This window comes from Anolis carolinensis, chromosome 4 (genome assembly GCF_035594765.1).
Source record: "Anolis carolinensis isolate JA03-04 chromosome 4, rAnoCar3.1.pri, whole genome shotgun sequence".
NCBI classification, from domain to species: Eukaryota; Metazoa; Chordata; class Lepidosauria; order Squamata; family Dactyloidae; genus Anolis; species Anolis carolinensis.
The window spans coordinates 175,065,300-175,086,184 of NC_085844.1; the positions used below are offsets into that span (position 1 = coordinate 175,065,300).

Genomic DNA, 20,885 nt, shown 5'->3' on the forward strand with positions numbered 1-20,885 from the left:
ACCCTATAAGCATCAGCTCTGGAGCTAAACAAGGTCAACTCTAGTTAATACTTGGATGGAAGACCACCAATAAATACCAAGTGCTGTAGGCTGTATTTTGGAGGAAGACAACCGCAAAAGCACACCTGAATATTCCATGCCTAAGAAACCTTATGTCACCATAAATTGATAGGCAATGTGAAGGCGCATATACACAGTAAGGAACAAGCTGCTGACATACTATACATCACTGATGGCTGAAATGTGGAAGGAGATAGGAGCGCTCTAAAAGTATTACCTCTTTTGACCTATATCCAGGGTGGGAATTGTCCACCATTCATTGACATCTACTAGGTTATTGAGTGATGTTGAGATTTGTAGTCCAACAATATATGGATGGTTTCATGATTTTCATTCTTATCCTAGTTGTTAGTCCCAACTAGAGTAAGCCTACTAAACCAAAACACTTTACATACACGTTGAGTTTCCATTTGTTACTCAAGTCCTCGAGTTGTGTTTAGGTCTTGATAAATGAGAAGAAGTCTTTCAGTTCCTTTTGGTGATCTAATAACTACAATCTGCAACCTTGGGCTGAGTTTACATTGATAGTGTTTCTGTGTCAGCGGTTTCATTATTCACATAGTGCAGTAGACTTGCTTTAGATTAGAAACAAAACAAGCATCTATCAAATTTCACCAAATGTCTTCATTTTTAGTGAGGGGAATGGTATAAATGGACAATATAATTACCAAGAGATTGTCATAAATACACACGGAACAGGCGCTTTTTAGTGCAACAAATGTTGAGTTCTCTTGATTCTTCTCAGTCATGTTGGCAGAGTATGCCATGGAAATCAACTAGGAATGCAGCTGATATCGGGATGATGAAATGTTTGAGAAGAAACAATGGCTGCTTAAACTGGATTGTTCCAGTGGCTTTTAGTGAGAGGAGTGATCCGTTCCCTGGAAAAGACATGTTATGTTGTGAGAAGACAAAATCATTAAAGGGTTTCTATTCCACCTTTCCATTGCTGAGCTGCATTTCACTTCTAAATGTAAGAGATTGCCTAGTTGGAGTGAACAACCATGGTATTAAATAAAAAGGAACCAGGCTGATTCTCGCCTATTCTTTCCTAGTGTAATTTGGATAGGACACTAGTGCTGCTGCCTGCATCAACATTCCTGAAATGTAATCCAAATCTTCCAGTTCTGGAATTAATTTGAAGGATTCTAATTAAATTGGAATTCAGGAGTGCTGTAAATGTCCTGTTAGAGTAAAACAACAAAAGAATGAATCATCAAAATCCTCTTTATGTTTGCATGAAATGTCTTCATTCAAAGCATCTGCCTCAAAATCCTGAAAGTTTGCGACTATTTTATTTTTCTTCACTGCATTAGACTGATTTTATTAGCTGACCTAGACAATGTTTGCTAATGGATAGTCATACAGATATGATTAAGAGATCCAAAATTTCTCAATAGTAATATACAGGTAGGCCCTGAGTTACAAACATCCAACTTACAAACTTACAGGAAGTGAGAGAAATCTACTCCTAGGAAGGGAAATTTCTGGTTTCTAAAACAAGCAAATTTTTTCAAAATCCAATTTTCATGGGGACAGAAAGTGAGGTGAAATCTTCTGAACAGGGGCACAGGCAGTAAAACAAACACCACAAGGGTATTAGGACTTTCCTATGATATCCAAAGCTAAAATATATTTTTGGTTGGAGTTACACTTACAAAATGGACCTATTCCAACATACATATAAATTCAGCTTTAGACAAACCTACAGAACCAATCTTATTCATAACTTGAGGAATGCCTGTAATAATAATTCCCACCTCAACAACATAATTAAAACAAGAGATAAAACTCTAATTAAAGGCATACAACAAGATACACTGAGTTAAAATACACTGATAAAATGCAGATAAAAATCGGCAACATAAAATTGACCGGTAACCCCTTACATTTAAAGGTAACTTGTAATCCAAATTTGGCATCCTGAACAAAGGGATGTAAATAAAACCAAATATATAGAGTAAAAATCTGGTGAAATGTTCAAACAGAATTTCAATTTCTTATAGATTATTTTAAAACATTTGCTTTTGTCTACATTTGCCAGTGTAAACTTACTGCAAGCACTTGTCCCTCTCTAGATTACTAAGATAACGCTTTGTTTCGTTCATATAAAGTGAACGATATCTGATCTTCTTTGGATACTTCTCATGTTTGATGGTATTGTAGCGACCAACTCCAACTGGGTTCTGTAAGGAAAAATCTAGGTAAATAACTTTTAATAGAAACTATAAAAAAGTGTCAGTGAACAGATCAGCAAGCCCTTAAACACCCTATACTTGCATGATCACTTTTTTTGTGTCAGGAGTGACTTGAGAAATTGCAAGATGCTTGAGGTATGAGGGAATTGGCCATCTGCAAGGATGTTGCCCAGGATATTTTACCATCCTTGTGGGAGGCTTCTCTCATGTCACCACATGGAGCTGGAGCTGACAGAGGGAGCTCATCCATGCTCCCCCCGGATTGGATTCAAACCAGCAACCTTCTGATCAGCAGCCCAACCTTCAAGTTAGCAGTCCTGCCAGCACAAGGTTTTAACCCATTGTGTCTTGCATGACCACTGCAAAATGTGAAATTGAATCCCTAAAGAAGAAATGCATGAACTTGTGCATTCCGCCTTATTATACATATTTCTAATGTAACTGTGGAAATGTAGAAGAGAATACCTGCAAAGATCACCTGCTGTGAATCTTCATCATTCAAGTTTGGAAAAATGAAAGTTCAACTGTGTTCACTATTTTGAATAATTCTGTTCCTAACACACCTTTATCTGTAAAGTGGGCATTTGTGCTTACTAATCTCCCCTCCCAATACAGAATCTTAATAGTATTTTTGATATCGCTTTAGAGGGAATCTTCCAATTTGGAGCCTGGTCATCATTTGAACCCAAGGCCACGAAACTCAATGCCCCATTATTATTGAAATAGTCCCATTTACATCTACCGCAAGTAGCCAGTGCATTGCTCTGCATAAAAAGCAATGCATTTCTCCGTGGCAATATACTCTCAAACCAGCTGAAGTTCAGCTTGACCCCCATTATCTGTGACTTTTAATCACCACCAGTGAAGTTCCCCATCAATTATAAAGCAGCCTTCATTCTTGACCTCTTTTAAGTCCCCTGCTCTCTAGCATCAAGGGAAGAAGAGTACCTGGGAGCCCTTACCTGTTCCCTAAGTGGAAGTGAACTCTTTCAAAGGAAAGCTTTCCCTAACTGAGTTCTTCCAGCTTTGTTCCAGTTCACCACAGGAACCCAAAAAAGATGAATACAAGAAAGGCCACAAGGAGAAGGAGGAACTGTGCCAGAACCATCCCTTTCGGCACATCATTATTTAAAAAAGAGGTTTCAGGAATTGAAAACTATAGAACTCGTTTAAAGAGTTCCCTCCCTCCAGTAGAAAATAAGGTGCATTTCTGCCTTCTACATATTGTACAATGTGAGTCTATACACATGCATTTCAAAATACGTCTTATCACCAGGCAAGCACCAAGACAATGGTGGTCTTAATTGAGGGTATTAAAGGATTCAATTACAAGATGTAGCCAGTCAAGCATTAACTGGAAGAAACTAAATCAGTGTAAGCTGTGCAGCAAAACTATATTTTTTGGAGTACATTTTTTGTGTATGCTTTAGGAAATAATCTGGAGAGACGATAGCTTGAAATTGTTATTATCATTGTTGATGGCAGATTTGTGCTGTGCACACCACTTTGATTATAGTGGTGAGGCACGTATTTTGCTGAAAATGAAATGATAAACATGAAGCAAATAGACTATATGGGGAAATCTAGTGAGGACTAAAAGTGAAATGGATATAGTAGTGAGGTGGAACAAATAAATTGCACATTTTTTTCCGAACGAATAAAAATCAGTGCAAATATCACTCTCACACATAATCTGTGCAGAGAAGTGTAATATTTGGATTGGCCCAAACTATCCATACTAGAATCCAGGCTAGATAACTGTAATGAATTGTATGGAAGGCCATCCCTGCCATTAACCATATCAAGGAAACAAGCTCTGGAGGCAGATGCTGGGAAAGGAAGTTCCCAGTTATTTTGGGAGAATAGAATTGTGAATGAACATACGTATGCCCCATCGCCTGTCCTCTATTTCTTAAATTGCCTCACAGTAAGTGTAGCACTCAACACTTTCTTTGTCGGTGCTGAAGTAGAATTAGAAAATTCACTTCTGTATGTGGAATGTGTTGTCTGGCCCTTTGCTTCAGCCCAAAAAGCACTGTGCGTAAGGCTGTCTTTATATATGGGGCCGCGGTGACGTGGCAGGTTAAACTGCTGAGCTGCTGAACTTGCTGACCAGGAGGTCGGTAGTTTGAATCCACAGGATGGGGGTGAGCTCCCGGTGTTAGCCCCAGCTTCTGCTAACCTAGCAATTCGAAAACATGGAAATGTGAGTAGATGAATAGGTACTGCCTCGGAGGGAAGGTAAACGGTGCTCCATGCAGTCATGTCGGCCACATGACCTAAAAGGTGTCTACAGATAAGCACCACCCCCAGAGTTGGAGACAGAGATGAGCACTGCACCTCAAGAGCTGGAAGGGTAAACCTTTACCTTTATTTGTGTTTGTTGTTTCTAAGGCATTGAATTTTTGTCTTGTGTCACTATCTGTGTTTGCTGGAATCTGCTCTGAGTGACGTTGTGGAGATTAGACCTGGACACTGCAATTCAAGGGAAATGTTGACAAGCTGGAAAGTGTCCAGAGGAGGGCAACTAAAATGATTAAGGGTCTGGAGAACAAGCCCTATGAGGAGCAGCTTAAAGAGCTGGACATGTTTAGCCTTCAGAAGAGAGAGGCTGAGAGGAGACATGATAGCCATGTATAAATATGTGAGGGGAGTCATAGGTAGGAGGGAGCAAGGTTGTTTTCTGCTGCCCTGGAGACTAGGATGCGGAACAATGGCTTTAAACTACAGGAAAGGAGATTCCACCTGAACATTAGGAAGAACTTCCTCACTGTGAGAGCTGTTTGACAGTGGAACTCTCTGCCAAAGAGTGTGGTGGAGGCTCCTTCTTTGGAGGCTTTTAAGCAGAGGCTGGATGGCCATCTGTTAGGGGTGCTTTGAGTGTGATTTCCTGCTTCTGAACAGGGGGTTAGACTGGATGGCCCATGAGGTCTGTTCCAACTCTATGATTCTATGATTCTATGAATACAAATAAAGTATTATTATTATTATTACGGTAGAGTCTCACTTATCCAACATAAACGGGCTGGCAGAATGTTGGATAAGCGAATATCTTGGATAATAAGGAGAGATTAAGGAGAAGCCTATTAAACATCAAATTAGGTTATGATTTTACAAATTAAGCACCAAAACATCATGTTATACAACAAATTTGACAGAAAAAGTAATTAAATATGCAGTAATGCTACGTAGTAATTACTGTATTTACAAATTTAGCACCAAAATATGACGATGTATTGAAAACATTGACTACAAAAATGGGTTGGATAATCCAGAACGTTGGATAAGCGAATGTTGGATAAGTGAGACTCTACTGTACTTTGAAAATAGTTCAGACGCTGCCCTGGGCTACAGAAATCAGCAGCCGGACTGCTGACTAAGGCTGTGGAGAACATATGATGACAGTGCTAAAAATTGCCTTGTTTCAAAGGGCTTTCTTCTTTTCATGGCCTTTGGCAAGTTCTGGAATTCCCTATTGCAAGAGGCTAAGCTGGCTTTTTCCTTATTGTTATTCCTTTTTATTCAAATAATTCCCTTAGAAAAATGACTGTGGTTGCACCAGAAGGAAATTTTAACTAGATGGATCTGGATGCTTGTTGTTGTTGTTGTTTTCCTTTTATTGGACATACATTTTTAAAGATTTGAGTTTCTAATTGATTTAGGTCTACCATATCTATTTATTTGCCATAGATAGAGAGATAGAGCAGTGGCAGAGGCGGCGGCGGCGGCGGCTTCTTCTTCTTCCTCCTCCTCCTCCTCCTTCTCCTCCTCCTCCTCCTCCTCTTCTTCCTCTTCTTCTTCTTCCTCTTCTTCTTCTTCCTCTTCTTCCTCTTCTTCATTCCTTTTACCCTTTTATTGTATTTGTACCATGTGTAAGATGCTCAAATCCCATTCATTGGAGAAAAGTGAGACAGCAATAGAATTAATTAATGGATTAACCATTCTTCTTAAGTTCTAAATAACGTTGTGAGGTCCAATAGGATTCTTCCTCGTGAATAGGGTTGCCAACTGAAATCAACTATAGAGGCACCACCTCCTTTCAAGATTAAGATTTTTGCAGAATTGTTGCCAGCTGTTCACATTCTGGAACTTCTTCCTCAGCATTTGCTGACCTAGGATTCATCCCCTCCCTCTATCTCAGATGCTAAATCTGCCTTCATCTCATTATTTTAATAGCTTTCAGCAATTTGACTACTTTCTATTTTATACTGTGGTTCAGTTTGGGGTTTTATTGCGCTTCCTCATTTTAATAGTCTTTTAATTATTGTGCTTCCATTGTAATTTTGTTGACATGAGTCCTCAAGAGGTCTATTAACAATAAGTCAATATAGTAAAGGTAAAGTTTTCCCCTGACATTAAGTCCAGTTGTGTCCGACTCCGGGGGTTAGTGCTCATCTCCATCTCTAAGCCAAAGAGCCGGTGTTGTCCGTAGACACCTCCAAGGTTATGTGGCCGGTATGATTGCAAGGAGCACTGTTACCTTCCCGCCAGAGCGGTATCTATTGATCAACTCACATTTGTAGATTTTTGAACTGCTAAGTTGGCAGAAGCTGGGTCTAACAGTGGGAGCTTACCCCGCTCCCTGGATTTGAACTTCTGACCTTTTGGTCAGCAAGTTCAGCAGCTCAGTGGTTTAATCTGTTGTGCCACCGGGGCAATGAATTCATGTTTCAATATAGAAACATGAATTAAAGGTGGGCCCCATTCCAAACCTGAAGGCTTGCATAAAAATATGCAAAGTCTTCTACATTTTTTGGAGTATGTTTAGATAATCCTATTTTGCCAAGAGACTGTGGAATATGTACAAGGTTTTTTCTGCCTTTCCACCTTTTTCTCACAACAAGACTATTAGGTTGGTTAGTCCTAAGACACAATCACAACACTTAGGTAAGTTCTATTGAACATATGCACAAAAAAGAAAGGTCCAAAGGAAGAGTCTTTTCCTGGCCTTGTCTTTTCCTACCATGTTGCTTTTTACTCACAGCACTTCCAAAGAAGGCACGGCATGCTTTCTTGTCAAATCTCTTCGCACCAATCCAGAATGGTGGTTGGTTTTCAAATTCTTTTCTCTTAATAGGCAGTATGTCATATGAGCCTGGACCAGCTGTGAACTGTAAGAAATATATAAGTAATGGTTAGGCAGTCTTCTTTATCTCTTTTCCTATACCAAGATGGATTTCATGAACAATAAGTGTAACTTTTCCTTTCCTACAAAAGCATCCTGAACATTTTCTTGTTTCCAATCACAAACTCACAGACAATCTAAAATGACATAAAGATGGCATCATTTCAGTGTGGCAGAAAGCTTGAACTCTTTTGATTCCATGCAATTATGGCGTTATCATATCTGTCTAGCTTATTAAGGTGTAATTACATTTTTCTTAGCAGAGTGACTGAGAGAAAATACTTGAATAAAATAAAATCCATGATGGAGTGTACTTTGGTGATATGTGCCTTCATATCATTCCCTGTCATGTTCCAGGACTCTGTTCAGTAATGCAGGCAGAGTTTAACAAAAGCGACATCCAATTTGTGTCAAATTTTTTTTACTGAAAGCAGTGACTTAAACACTTAGTCTCTTTAATGTCTGACTACGAAACATAAAGATAGTCCACAGCTGAAGTAATCAAAGTCCCAGGGTTCCCAAAGGAACAAGCAAAGTTCCCAAAATAATATTAAGTAATTCAGGTTAACCAATGTCTGTTATCCAGAAGCCCAATCTGAGGGTCACACCAAACGTCAGCCCACATTCCAACACAGGGTTTCAGGTTAATGGGTACACAGCCACATCCAGAGTTCATTGAGGAAAAAAACAAGATAACAGGATCCATACATCCTGGGGGGGGGGGGGGACGGGGGACAACTAAAATCCACATCCTAATACAATAAATACTTTTCTCCCAAAGAGCAGTCTCTTGCATAGCTCTTTTATGCAGCTGATCACAACTGCCTCCCATTTTAGCAGGCCTCCCAAATGATCACTATAGCCTGTGAATCATTACTGAGAAGGCCAATCTGACCTCTTACAAACAGGAGGGAGATTAACCCCTTCCAAACATTCCACAGCAGCTATACTACAACCACCAAACTTCTAGTCATGACATTTCCAGCCTATGGCAACTCTAAGGCAAAAGTATCATAGATTTTTCTTGGCAATATTTGTTTAGAACAGTGGTTCTCAACCTGGGGTCCCCAGATGTTTTTGGCCTTCAACTCCCAAAAATCCTAACAGCTGGTAAACTGGCTGGGATTTCTGGGAGTTGTAGGCTAAAAGTATCTGGGGACCCCAGGTTGAGGACCACTGGTTTAGAAGATATTTGCCACTGCCTTCCTCTTGCCCAAGTTCACCCATGGGTTTCACAGGCTTTGTCTCACATTTGTAATCCAATACTTAAAACACCACCTGGCTCCCACTAGCAATCCTTTTTAATACTTCAAAAATGAAAGAAAGGGGGGCATTTTAGGAGTCTGTTTCCATTTTTATCTGGTACCACTTCCCACCAACCTCACGGTGTCAAGAAAACATTGATGTTGGACTAGCCATATAGGAGCACTGCAAGTCACCTACTTTTTCAGTTGGGCCCAGGCCAATAGTAGACCAGAAGATCCGTTCAGATGGATATTTCGGAAATCGAGCAAGATTGCCAAAAACCCCGTGTTTCCTTTTTTCTTTGGTCATCATTTCTTCCAGGAAGCTCCTCACTTTGCTGTGACTCAGCTCAATGGATTTTTTCTAGCAGCATAAAATGGGGTAAGAAATTTATATGGAAAGAAATGAAAATGTTTTCAAAGCATCAAGTTGCCTAGCAAAAGCATGGGGTAGCACCAGTGTCAATTACAAATCACACTTGATACTTTTGGGTCCTAAAGCAAAAAAAAGGCACCAACCCCAGAAGACAGGACCTCCTCCTTAGACCTCTAGCCTTTCCCATCTTGGGAACTGCAACACACCCTATTCTATGTATCCTGTCTTCAACCACCCTTCAGTCCTCAGATGAGTTGGAGGAGCTAATTTCATTGCCAGTATTGAAGTAAAATTCAATTGTCAGTACAGTCTATGGGTGTAATTCTCCACTCATTTACTATCTTCTTAAAGAAAGCAGTGAGTAATTGTAGCGATTTTCTTTCCCATTATAATAAAGTATTTGAAAAACATAGTTTTCAAACATTACTCACATTTCAGTATTGCACAAATTTTAAATGGCTGCAGAAAAAAAAGCATTTTGTGCAGAAAAAAACAGTTAACGATATCTTTTCTGGATATTGATACTTTCTGGAATATTTTTTTCAAGGAATGGCAAATTTGGATCAAACCAATTGCAAGTCCTTGAGCATTAATAATTGTCATTGGGTTTTAAACCTTGGGTGGCTGTTCCACTTGAACTGAGATCATATATACCCATATAAAAAAGTAAGTCTGATGAAATTAGCAAGACAGCTTTCTGAACAGACACTGTATAGTATTGTGTTAATAATCTATGAGTTATAGAATTAATGTGAAACAGTTTCCATCCAATAAATAAAAAAGAGGCACCATGACTACCAAAGTCCACAGTACCCAAATTCTGTGAACTGAATGTGATGAGACCTGGAACAATGTTCTGTTCCCAGTTGCCATATAATATTTCCACAGACTTATAGTTCAACCCATGGTCTTAAGTACTAGACAGGAACATTAGAAACAATTTTACAACTTGTACATTTCAACTCTTATCCAATCACATGCATAGAAAATTTAATATTTCCAGTTTGTACACTCTAATTTTAGTTGTTTCTAGGCTAACTTCTTCAAATAATAGACACAAAAATGGCTATACAGCTAAAATGTAACACATCTAAAATAATTGGGTTTTTCCTGTGTAAAATTAAGATGCCTATCTTTTCTTCTTCACCTTCTTTTAAAATCCACAATGGGAAATGGTCATTAAATCCATAATTTCCCCTGGAGTGTAAGTGCAGCTAGAAGATATCCAGCAACACTCACACAGCTAAGCAGTAGTGGAGTCTTGCTGTATAGCTGGAGAAGAAATTGGGACTAAAGACCAGCCTCCACTTCCCTAAATCCCAATCGGTAAATTAGAAACAATAGTGTAAGATGACTTATGTTCCATCCTTGTCCTACTGAATTTTTGCCCATGTCTCCAAATTTTAAAAATGAATTTTGTCCACTGAAATTTGGACATATATAATATATAATATATTATATATGGTCTTCTTTGGGGACAATGAATTATCAGTGTCTACAGAAATCTCTCTGCCAATCCATTCCCAAATATCACTTAATGCCTCTTGATGAAATGGGTTATCAGTGAACTCTGTAGGCCCTACTAATGTATTGCCTTGAAGAAGATGACATACCGTGTTTCCCCTAAAATAAGACCTCCCCAAAGAATAAGACCTAGCAGGGATTTGGGGGGATTGCCAAATATAAGGCCTCCCCTGAAAGTAAGACCTAGCAACTAAGGCTGCAGCAGAGTTCCATTGGGAAGCATGGCTGCAGGGCTAAAGCAGCACTCCTCATACACACCGGAGGGAGGGAGGGAGGGAAAGTGCTTCCTGGCCTTGCCTTGCCTGTCCCCCAGCCTCCGTGGCTGCTGCTGCGCTGCCGTTTCTTCCTTCCGTCTCCATCCTGGCCATGCTCCCTTCGCCCCCAAGGCTTCTGATTGGCTCCTGGAGCCAGGGCAAGGGAGGGTGGGAGGGAAGGAAGAGGGCTTTCCACTCGTCCTGCTCTTTCTGTTTCTTAAAGGTACAGGACGCATAGGGATTCTCCTCTCATCCTTATTCCTATCCTATGCCATGACACTTATTATTTTATACTATTATTCTATTACCATATTATTATCATCATATCTGTTACTATTATTATATCCAATTATTATATTATCCTATTAATATATTTTATATCATTATATTATATTTTTCTATTATTATTATATCATTATATTATTATTCTATTATTATTCTATTATATTTTCATATTATTATATTATTATTCTGTTATTATTATATTCCATTTTATATTATCCTATTAATACCATATTATTATCATATTCTGTTATTTTTATATCCTATTATTATATTATCTCATTAATATATTGTATATCATTATATTATTATTATATTATCATATTATTATTATAGTATATTATATTATTCATCATTCATGACTACATTGAAACTAGAATAGAGAGAAATCAGCGTGGAAACCTTGTGAAACCTAAACTGCAAGAGGTACCATAGATTGTTGTACATGTAAATAATGGTAGTAACAAGAAATTCTTGATAGGATTCATAGTTTGTCTGGTTATGCTGGTTTGTGATGACAACTACTTTACAGTATATAACAAATGTTCAGTTTGTAGTTATAAATGTGAGCTCTTCTTCATGGAAAAATAAGACATCCCCTGAAAATAAGACCTAGTGCATCTTTGGGAGCAAAAATTAATATAAGACCCTGTCTTATTTTCGGGGAAACAGGGTACATTATCAGCTGGCAAAAATGTAGTGGGCAATTTCAGTGCAGAAAATCTTTCTTTTCTTTTTTTTTTACAGTTGTGAAACTCAAACTCTCTTTTCCCCCTGAAAATAAAGCAGTTGCATCAGGTGGCAGATGCTGGAGTGGTGGCTCTCATGACAATGGGCAAGGTACATGAAGCATGTGATTTAACCCCTATCATCAATGTTGAAGGGACTTAACCAGTCCTATTAGTTGCCCAGATGACAGAAGGAAGGGAAAGAGAGCCATCAAAATGTTCTGAATGGGCCCGGTGAAGAAAATCCTAAAAACAAAGAAGACGAGCACACGTACATCAGTAGCATAGTGTCCACACTTAATAGGCTTTGACCTGTCTCCTGTGAATATTTCATAAGGGCCTTTCTTGCTGACCATGCGTTTCAGCATTTCGTCTATCCCGCTTTTGGTATCGTAGGTGCCGGGTCCCAAGCCACTCCCCTAAACAACAATCAAGAATTTAGAAAACATGCATGTTTTTAAACATTAACAAAACTGAACTGGACAAGGGAATGTTTATGCATCCCCCCATCCCAGTTATTATGACAATTATAACTAAGCTCAAAGTGGGCAGGGGCATTTGGAAGGGTTGTCAGCAGTGGTATAATATTTCCCCTGCTCATAGAAAAGTCATGGTGCTTCAGCCCACAAGTCCTCAATGCCATTATTCAGTAGCCATTGGACAGAAAAACTAAAGCAGTCAAGATCAGCTAAGTGAGGAAATAGAAATCCAAGCTTACTGTACTAGGAAAAGAGAAATATTTTGTAGTTTGGCTGTCCATGATTCCGAGTGCAGACATAGGGCGTTTTTCTTGCAGGCTCTCATAAGGATTCCCATATGTCCCTGGACCAGGGTAACATTCCTAAGGGAAGAGGAAAAAAGGAACCCAAAATGACACAATCACTGAAGCACCATTATACAGCAAAACTGTTTCTTAGTTTCAGATGACCTATAGAGTCACAGTAATACTCAGAAAGCAAGAGGTTTTTTTTTTGTTTTTTTTTTACAGGTGGAGCAACTTTATTGGCTGCAGGATTCTGGAAGTCCAACACAAATACTTTTCTGAAGTTCAGACTTCAGAAACTCCACTGGATCACTGAATATTCAAGAAGATCTTGGGATTCTGCTTTGATATCCTTTAAAGCAGTGCTTCTCAACCTGTGGGTCCCAAGAAGTTTTGGCCTTCAACTCCCAGAAATCCTAACAGCTGGTCAACTGGCTGGGATTTTTGGGAGTTGTAGGCCAAAACACCTGAGGACCCACAGGTTGAGAACCACTGCTTTAGAGCATTACGAGGCAAGCCTTTGTTGGTGTTGCATGTCTTCAAGTCAACCCTGACATATGGAAAACCTGTCTTAGGGTTTTCTTGGGAAGATTTGTTCAGAGGGGATTTGCTATTCCCTGAGACAGTGTGATTTGCCCAAGGTCAGCTAATGGAAATTGTCTCTCAAGGATTTTGCTACATCTTTCAAAAGACTCTATAGTCCTCTGGAAGTTACCTAGAGTTGTGTTGGAGGACCTTGAAAATTCCTAGGAAAGATATCTCTCTAGGAATATCTAGATGCTCTAATTCAACTCTATGCTATAGTGGGACGAGAAGTAAGGTAGTTAAATGGCTTTCAATCGTATCCAGAGTTTCACATAACTGTAGTATGGTCAGGAAACATATTCCCCCATGGATAAGGGGATCTTACCATACTTTGGAAGTGAGGTTATCTTTCTAGAAGGCAAACTATAGCAGTAATAAATTATTTCCACTGTGAGTCACTCTTGTTTCATAAATGCTAATGTCACTTCAGTGATTTCTTTTACTAAGGTTGGTCACCATCTTAGTGGTGACCAACCTTAGGGCTGTGGCGCAGCTGGCTAGTAACCAGCTGCTATAAATCACTACTGACAGAGAGGTCATGAGTTCAAAGCCCGGGTCGGGTTAAGCCTCCAACCATTAATAGCCCCGGCTTGCTGTTGACCTATTCAGCCCCGAAAGACAGTTGCACCTGTCAATTAGGGAAATTTAGGAACGCTTTATGCGGGAGGCTAATTTACAACACCATAAAACTGCCAGCAAAACACGAGGAGAGGAATGCGGAAGTACAGCCACTACTGGACGGTGAAGCAACAGCTCCCCCTGTGGCCGGAATCGTGAAGCTGGAAAAATGTTAAAAATGCCTCTGAGTCTGTCTAATGTATGTTGTTTGTCTGTTGGCATTGAATGTTTGCCATATATGTGTTCATTGTAATCCGCCCTGAGTCCCCTTCGGGGTGAGAAGGGCGGAATATAATTACTGTATAAATAAAAAATAAATAAATCTTCTCTGCATTTTTACGTCCCAGTATCATAAGGAAGAGGGGATATGTGTACCTTTGCACTGATTATGACTGACAAGCCCACCATGTTGCCAACTGATGTCTTCTCACTATGAAACCTGCTCTTCTCTACCAAAAAAAAAACTGCCTAAGGCCCCTTCTATACAGCTGTATAAAACCCAGATTATCTGCTTTGGTATTCTGGATTAAATGACAGTGTAGAAGGGCCCTCCGATTCTATGAGTGCTCATAGTGACGAAGGCAGAGGTAGTAAGAATGTGGCCCTCCAGATGCTGCGGCACTGCAAGTCCCAGAAGTCCTATCTGGCAAACCCAATGACAGAGAATGCTGCAGTTGTAGTTCAGGAATGCCTAGAAAGCTGCATGAGTGTCATCTCTGAATTATGGTGCAGGGAGAATGCCCAAATGATTGATTTCTATACTTTGATACTGTTGTTGTCCAATAATTTTTCTCTTCCATTTGATGCCCCTGGTGAATCACAGGTCTGATTGGGTGGGAAATGGTGGAAAGTAGCACAATGTAAAAAAAAACAGACCCCCCCCCCCCCCCAAAAAAAAAAAAACAGTATTCAGGTCATATAGTTGGGTATCACATATCCAAAATGCTTGGGAACAGAAGTGTTTGCGGTTTTGGATTTTTTCAAGATTTTGGAGTATTTGTATTTGCATATAATTACAGAATGAAATATCTTGAAGATGGGGTCCAGATCTAAAATAATTTTGTTCATGGAACCAAATTTGTGTGCACTGAACTATCAGAAAGCAATCTATCTCAGTCATGCATGGGAACAATTTTGGGTTGTGGAGAATTTCAGATTTTGGAGGTCCAGATAAGTGATGTTAAACCTGTACTGATTGAGTTTTTGGAAAAGTACTTTTTTTGGAATACAACTCACAGAATCATTTTACTATATAGTACATATAGTAAAATTATTGTACAGCTGAATATGAAAAAGTAACTCTTCTACATTCCGCCAAGATTCCCTATGTTGAAGGATCAATTTTTCTAATTGGCTTTATTATAATATTGTCCTTGTTGGGACAAGGTTAGGAACAATGTTACAAGAATGTATGCAGAAAGCATCTTTTGATCATGTAATGTTACTTACTAAACATACTCTTTGCTTATAATATGCATATAGTTCTATCACAGGCATGGGCAAACTTTGGCCCTCCAGGTGTTTTGAACTTCAACTCCTACCTGGAGGGCCGAAGTTTGCCCATGTCTGCTCTATCAGCTGTGTATTGTGAGAATACATTTTGCCAGTGCCATCTGTGCACCATTTGACACTTCTGTGCCATGAAAAATATTGGATTATCTAATATACAACCCAGGCACCTCCTAAATGTATTGGATTACAAATACCTGGTTGTTGGTTGCAGTCTAGTACATCTGGAAGGCTCCTGGGTTGTGGCAGACAAGTGTGTTCTTGTTCTTTAGAAACACATTTGAAATGACTTATTTTAGCAAAAGAAGAAGTAGTAGTAGTAGTAGTAGTAGTCAGTACATACCCGGATGCGGTCTTTAAATCTCACTTCTCCAGTGTCGCATATCCCTCTAATACTGCGAGGACGCTTCTCTTGCAGTTCCAGAAAATCTTCGAAGTTGTACATTCCTGGCCCCATTTTTTGTTTCTTGAAGACAGGAGACAGATTGGGAAATATTGAGGGGGGTTGGGAGACAGTGCATATGCATACCTTTAATAAAACAGGCTGGAGAAACGAATGTTTCTCCAGCATTCCCGATTTGGGAAGGACAGTCCCAGTTAGTCCTCTTTAATCCCACATTTCTAGCTAATTTAAAATGACCCAGTTTCTCCACCCACATTCTCTCTTTATCTTTTGATAATTTCAGTTATGGTACTTCAAACTGAGTTCAAAGTGCAAAAAGGCATTAGCACTCAGCAGCGAGAAGTGGAGAGAAGATGGTAGACAGTTGCTCTTTCCTATAGACTCAGGCCAAAGCACCCTGCTCCAGCCTCTTCTGGGAGCCCCCAGTGGCGCAATAGGTTAAACTGCTGAGCTCCTGAACTTGCTGACCAAAAGGTCGGTGGTTCGAATCTGGGGAGCGAACCCAACTTCTGCCAACGTAGCAGTTCGAAAACATGCAAATGTGAATAGATCAATAGGTAGGGAAGGTAATGGTGCTCCATGCAGTCATGCCGATGTCTACAGACAACGCTGGCTCTTTGGCTTAGGAATGAAGATGAGCACCAGCCCTCAGAGTTGGACATGACTAGATGTAACATCAGGGGAAAACCTTTACCTTTACCCTACAGCCATGTCTAGTTTATGTGTCCTTCTTTGGGAATACCTTTTGTCACTTTGACCACACTCTGATGTTACTTGATCACAAGTGTCTCAGTCTGAACAGTGAAATGGTGAAGGATATGATTACACACAACATTTCTGGAAGAGAAACTAAATGAGTTTTGGTAAGACTAGTGCCAGAAGAATAAGTGCTGCCTTAAGCCAAGGCATACATACTACTCTAGGTCAGTAAAGTTATATTGGTATTTGAGGAAGGAAAATTTGAAAAAGTATCCACTCCTTTTTGATGGGAGTAGTAAAATCATCATTACTTAAATAGCTAATAATTTACTGCCAATGCATAACATCCCTAATCCGCTGACTGGGTTAGTTGCTTCACTGTACATAATGCTAGAGCTGAGCCTTCACTCAACCAATTCTTTTGTTCAACCTGAAGTTCCCTGCAGTCTGTGGAACAGATCAGAAAAATGACCACAGAAGTGGGATGAACAGAATATGTGTGCCTTCATTCATGCAGTGATACTTAGAGAAACATACTCACCAAGTTATGAGAGGGCAATCCTAAAATGAAAGGATGTAAAACTAATACTTGGAATTAAACATGCCAGCATGGTCCTGACTATACATCTCTTTCAAGAAGAAGAAAAAGTCACTAAAGTACCCTTTGAATTTGACACATATGACTTATTGATTCTTATGAGCCTTTCTTAGGTATGTAATAGGGATAATGCCCGTGACTCAATGATACAAAGGAATAGAACAATGTTTGGAAAGTATCTTTAAACACATTGCCAAAATTAAAGGAGACACGTGAATTCATGCTCTCAGCTAAATGGAGGAAGTCCATAACTTCAGCCCTTGATAATATTCATGCAGCATATAGATCAAAGTCAGTCACTCACCAGAAGTTTTTCTCTGCGGCATATTTCCTTGAATTGAAAATGGGGCATTTGAGTGAGTCTTGCTGCCTCCTGGGATTTGGCCCAGCTAGAGCTGGATGACCTCTTCTGAAACGAGGTAGCAGAATTGAAGTCTCCATAGTCAACACTGTAGGTTCCTGGTCCTAACTTTCGGTTCTAAAAAATAACATGCAGAGTTATTATTATTGTTGTTGTTGTTATAGCTGTCAATCTTTAGAAAGACAGCATGGACAAGTCACAATGAAGCATTAGGTAAAGTACCCTGCAGTCTGTAGCAGGAGTGCACAACCTCTCCAGGCCTAAGGGACAAATTCAATGTTGGCTGGAGAATCAGGAGCCCATACATGCACAAATTAATCTTAGGGTGAATCTACACAGGCACACCTGAATCTACACCTGGACTCATGCTTAATTGGCTCCTAGCTGTCTTCACAATGTTCCTGTATTTCTAGTGAGTATAGCAGGTTATACTTGGTAAAAGTGGTTTTATCCCCCTACCCATAAAGTCAGAGAGTCCTCCAGATTTTGCTTGAAACCCCAGAGCATCCCACAGCTTCAGGGCAGTGTGGCTAACTGGATTTAGTCCGATTTATACTGGATCTGCTCTGATTTATCACACTTTCCATACGGGACACCATCACAATCACCTTTTCCCTGCATTCATTAGTATTGGGGAAAAGGGCGGATAGATCATGCCTGTGTTCCTGCTATCACTGCTACCAGGCAGCCACAAAAATCTGTGTGAGCTCCCAGCCATTGTGAATGCCCAGTTCTGATAGCAACAGAGGTGCCTGCATGACCAGGAAGGAGATGGGGAGATTGTTCCCTCTTTACTGGGAGTGGCATGGGCACCCCTACTGATGTCAGTAAGGAGCGCATATGTTGGTCATGAGCTTGAACAAAGTTCTGCAGCTGCTGGGAATGGTGACAGAAACAAAGAGGTGGTTCAATGAACCAGTGAGGCCAATATGGTCTCATCCTGGCTGGACTGTGTGAATGCCAACTTACTGCAACAACAGTTTGGCAGGGTGTTTGTGGCTACCTCTGGGCCAATCTCAACTATTTGGCTGCAGATTTACTGGCCAATGTAGACTCATTATTACTTTTTTTTTTTTTTAAAGAATTCATTCCAGTCAACAGCTGTGGCCATGCAACCTCCAGAGCCAGCTCATGGAGTGTCTTCTAGAAGATGCTGTTTTCCAGCACTAAGAAATGAGCCCTTTTAGGACATTATCTCATGCGTGTGGGTGTGGGGGGAGTGTCAATGTTACAAAAAATACCATGCCAGACTCAAGAAGCAGGATTTTGGGAGATAAATGTCAATGTTTGGTATGCATACAAATGCCCTTACTTCACGTCACTGAAGCAATTTAACATGGGCAGAAGACGATCTCTACTCATTTTCTCCTCCCCGCCCTCCACTTCAGGACACCTCAGAAACACTTTCCCAATGAGACATGATAGACACAGAGAGGAAGTCCTTCCGCAGAGTCTCATGGGCTCAATTATTTTATTTATTTATTTATTTATTTATTTATTTATTTATTTATTTATTTGCTGTCCTTCTCATCCCAAAGGGGACTCAGGGCAGCTCACAAAATTACTGCATAATTTCCTCTCTGTCTTACATTTAGAAATGGGGAGGGGCGCTTGTGTGGGGTAACATCGCTAAAATCTAATTTTAGAGTGTCCTCCTGAGTCCATGCAGCAGCAATATCATGCAGGGGGCTAGGGAGTGCTACTATTATACTACCCTGAATATATACTGTAGTACCTTATATTGATGTTAGAAGCTCAAAAAAATTATTTTGATCTATACTTGGTTGGGAAATCATTAGGAAACACCAAAAGATCTCCAAAATGAGCTGACACTCCAGAGCACAATTGCATAGCCACTAAGTGATATTATTAGATAAGGACAGCACCAATTAATCCTTTGTTGTTATACTTTTTCAACGGCTTTTAAAATGTCCCATTTTTTTTCTCCTCTTGGCACTTTCCCCCTTTGGCTTTAGCTTATCTCAGTTGCCGCAAACCGAGTTCAAAGTGCAAAGGTAGTGCGCACTCCATTACCTGTTTTTTGTTCACCAATGTTCACAGCAAATATTTTGTGTAGATAAGATACACTGAAACATGCTCTTACCAATTCTGAACAGACTATCCTGGAATACGGGGCTTGCAGGAAAGTACTTGGCCTCTTGTAATTTGGATAAATTGCTGACACATCAAATCTAATCAAAGAAATGGAAATAAAAGAGGTACTGCCATTTGCAATCAAATTAAGCAGCACAAATGTTTACAAAACAATTAGCCCAGATTCTCTAATCTATATGTGTTGGATCACAATTTCCAGCATCACCAACTACTATGATATTTACTACAGATCCAGTCAGCCCCAAACCCATGTGACCATCATTCTCTTATAATGGCATTTGTTATATAACAATATCTGCAGGACTACAGGCTCCCCATCCCTGCTTTGGATGCAGTAAAGCAGCTGTCTTCATGTCTTCAAGACATGATCGCCATGTACAAATACGTGAGGGGAAGTCATAGGGAGGAGGGAGCAAGCTTGTTTTCTGCTGCCCTGCAGACTAGGACACGGAACAATGGCTTCAAACTACAGGAAAGGAGATTCCACCTGAACATCAGGAAGAACTTCCTCACTGTGAGGGCTGTTCGGCAGTGGAACTCTCTCCCCCGGACTGTGGTGGAGGCTCCTTCTTTGGAAGCTTTTAAGCAGAGGCTGGATGGCCATCTGTCGGGGGTGCTTTGAATGCAATTTCCTGCTTCTTAGCGGGGGGTTGGACTAGATGGCCCATGAGGTCTCTTCCAACTCTACTATTCTATGATTCTATGATTCTAAGTTTGAATTGACCCATAATTTAATACATGTTTATTTATTTTAGAATCCATTTGCTTGTAACCTTGCTACAGAACACAATCATTCTCTCCAATCTCCATGTTATTTTTGTGTATTACATGTCAAAAAATTGTTTTTAATCTTTCAAGAATGCTTCTCGATTAGCCTTGTCACAAATTATGCTATGTAAAGTAAAGGTAAAGTTTTCCCCTTGACATTAAGTCTAGTCATGTCTGACTCTGGGGGGTGGTGCTCATCTCAATTTCTAAACCGAAGAGCTGGCGTTGTCCATAGACACCTCCAAGGTCATGTGGCTGGCATGACTGCATGGAGAGTTGTTACCTTCCTGCTGAAGCGGTACCTATTGATTTACTCACATTTGCATGTTTTCAAACTGCTCGTTTGGCAGAAGCTGGGGCTAACAATGGGAGCTCACCCAGCTCCCCGGATTCAAACCGCTGACCTTGTCAGCAAGTTCAGCAGCTCAGTTTAACCCACTGCAATAGCAATTTTAATAAACCACACGTCTGCATATTGCTGAAATTGTCCTTACCTGGCTGCTTGACTCCCAAATGGGGCTCCGAAGAAGCCCTTTGGTTCCATGCTCCATCTCCTACTGCCTGGAGGAAGAGAAAGAGGAGGAGAAGCACAGACACCTTCCTGATTGGAGGCTGCCGCCGAGAAGAGTTCTGGAATCCCACTGCCATGGCAATGCCAGACGCCTGAACTTCTGT

The 20,885-nt window shown here is 40.1% G+C and overlaps 1 protein-coding gene across 1 annotated transcript; it reads right to left on the reverse strand.

Moving 5' to 3' along the window:
• Positions 1-664: 664 nt before the first annotated feature.
• On the reverse strand, positions 665-20,862 carry cimap2 (ciliary microtubule associated protein 2). Its single transcript, XM_003220179.4, has 10 exons — positions 20,705-20,862; positions 19,432-19,519; positions 17,271-17,444; positions 15,610-15,732; positions 12,510-12,632; positions 12,067-12,210; positions 8,827-8,991; positions 7,241-7,369; positions 2,116-2,246; positions 665-941 (listed from the first exon to the last, which is right to left on the reverse strand). Exons 1-10 carry the CDS (start codon positions 20,752-20,754, stop codon positions 893-895), a joined length of 1,176 nt encoding a protein of 391 aa, XP_003220227.2. The 5' UTR covers positions 20,755-20,862; the 3' UTR covers positions 665-892.
• Positions 20,863-20,885: the final 23 nt, after the last annotated feature.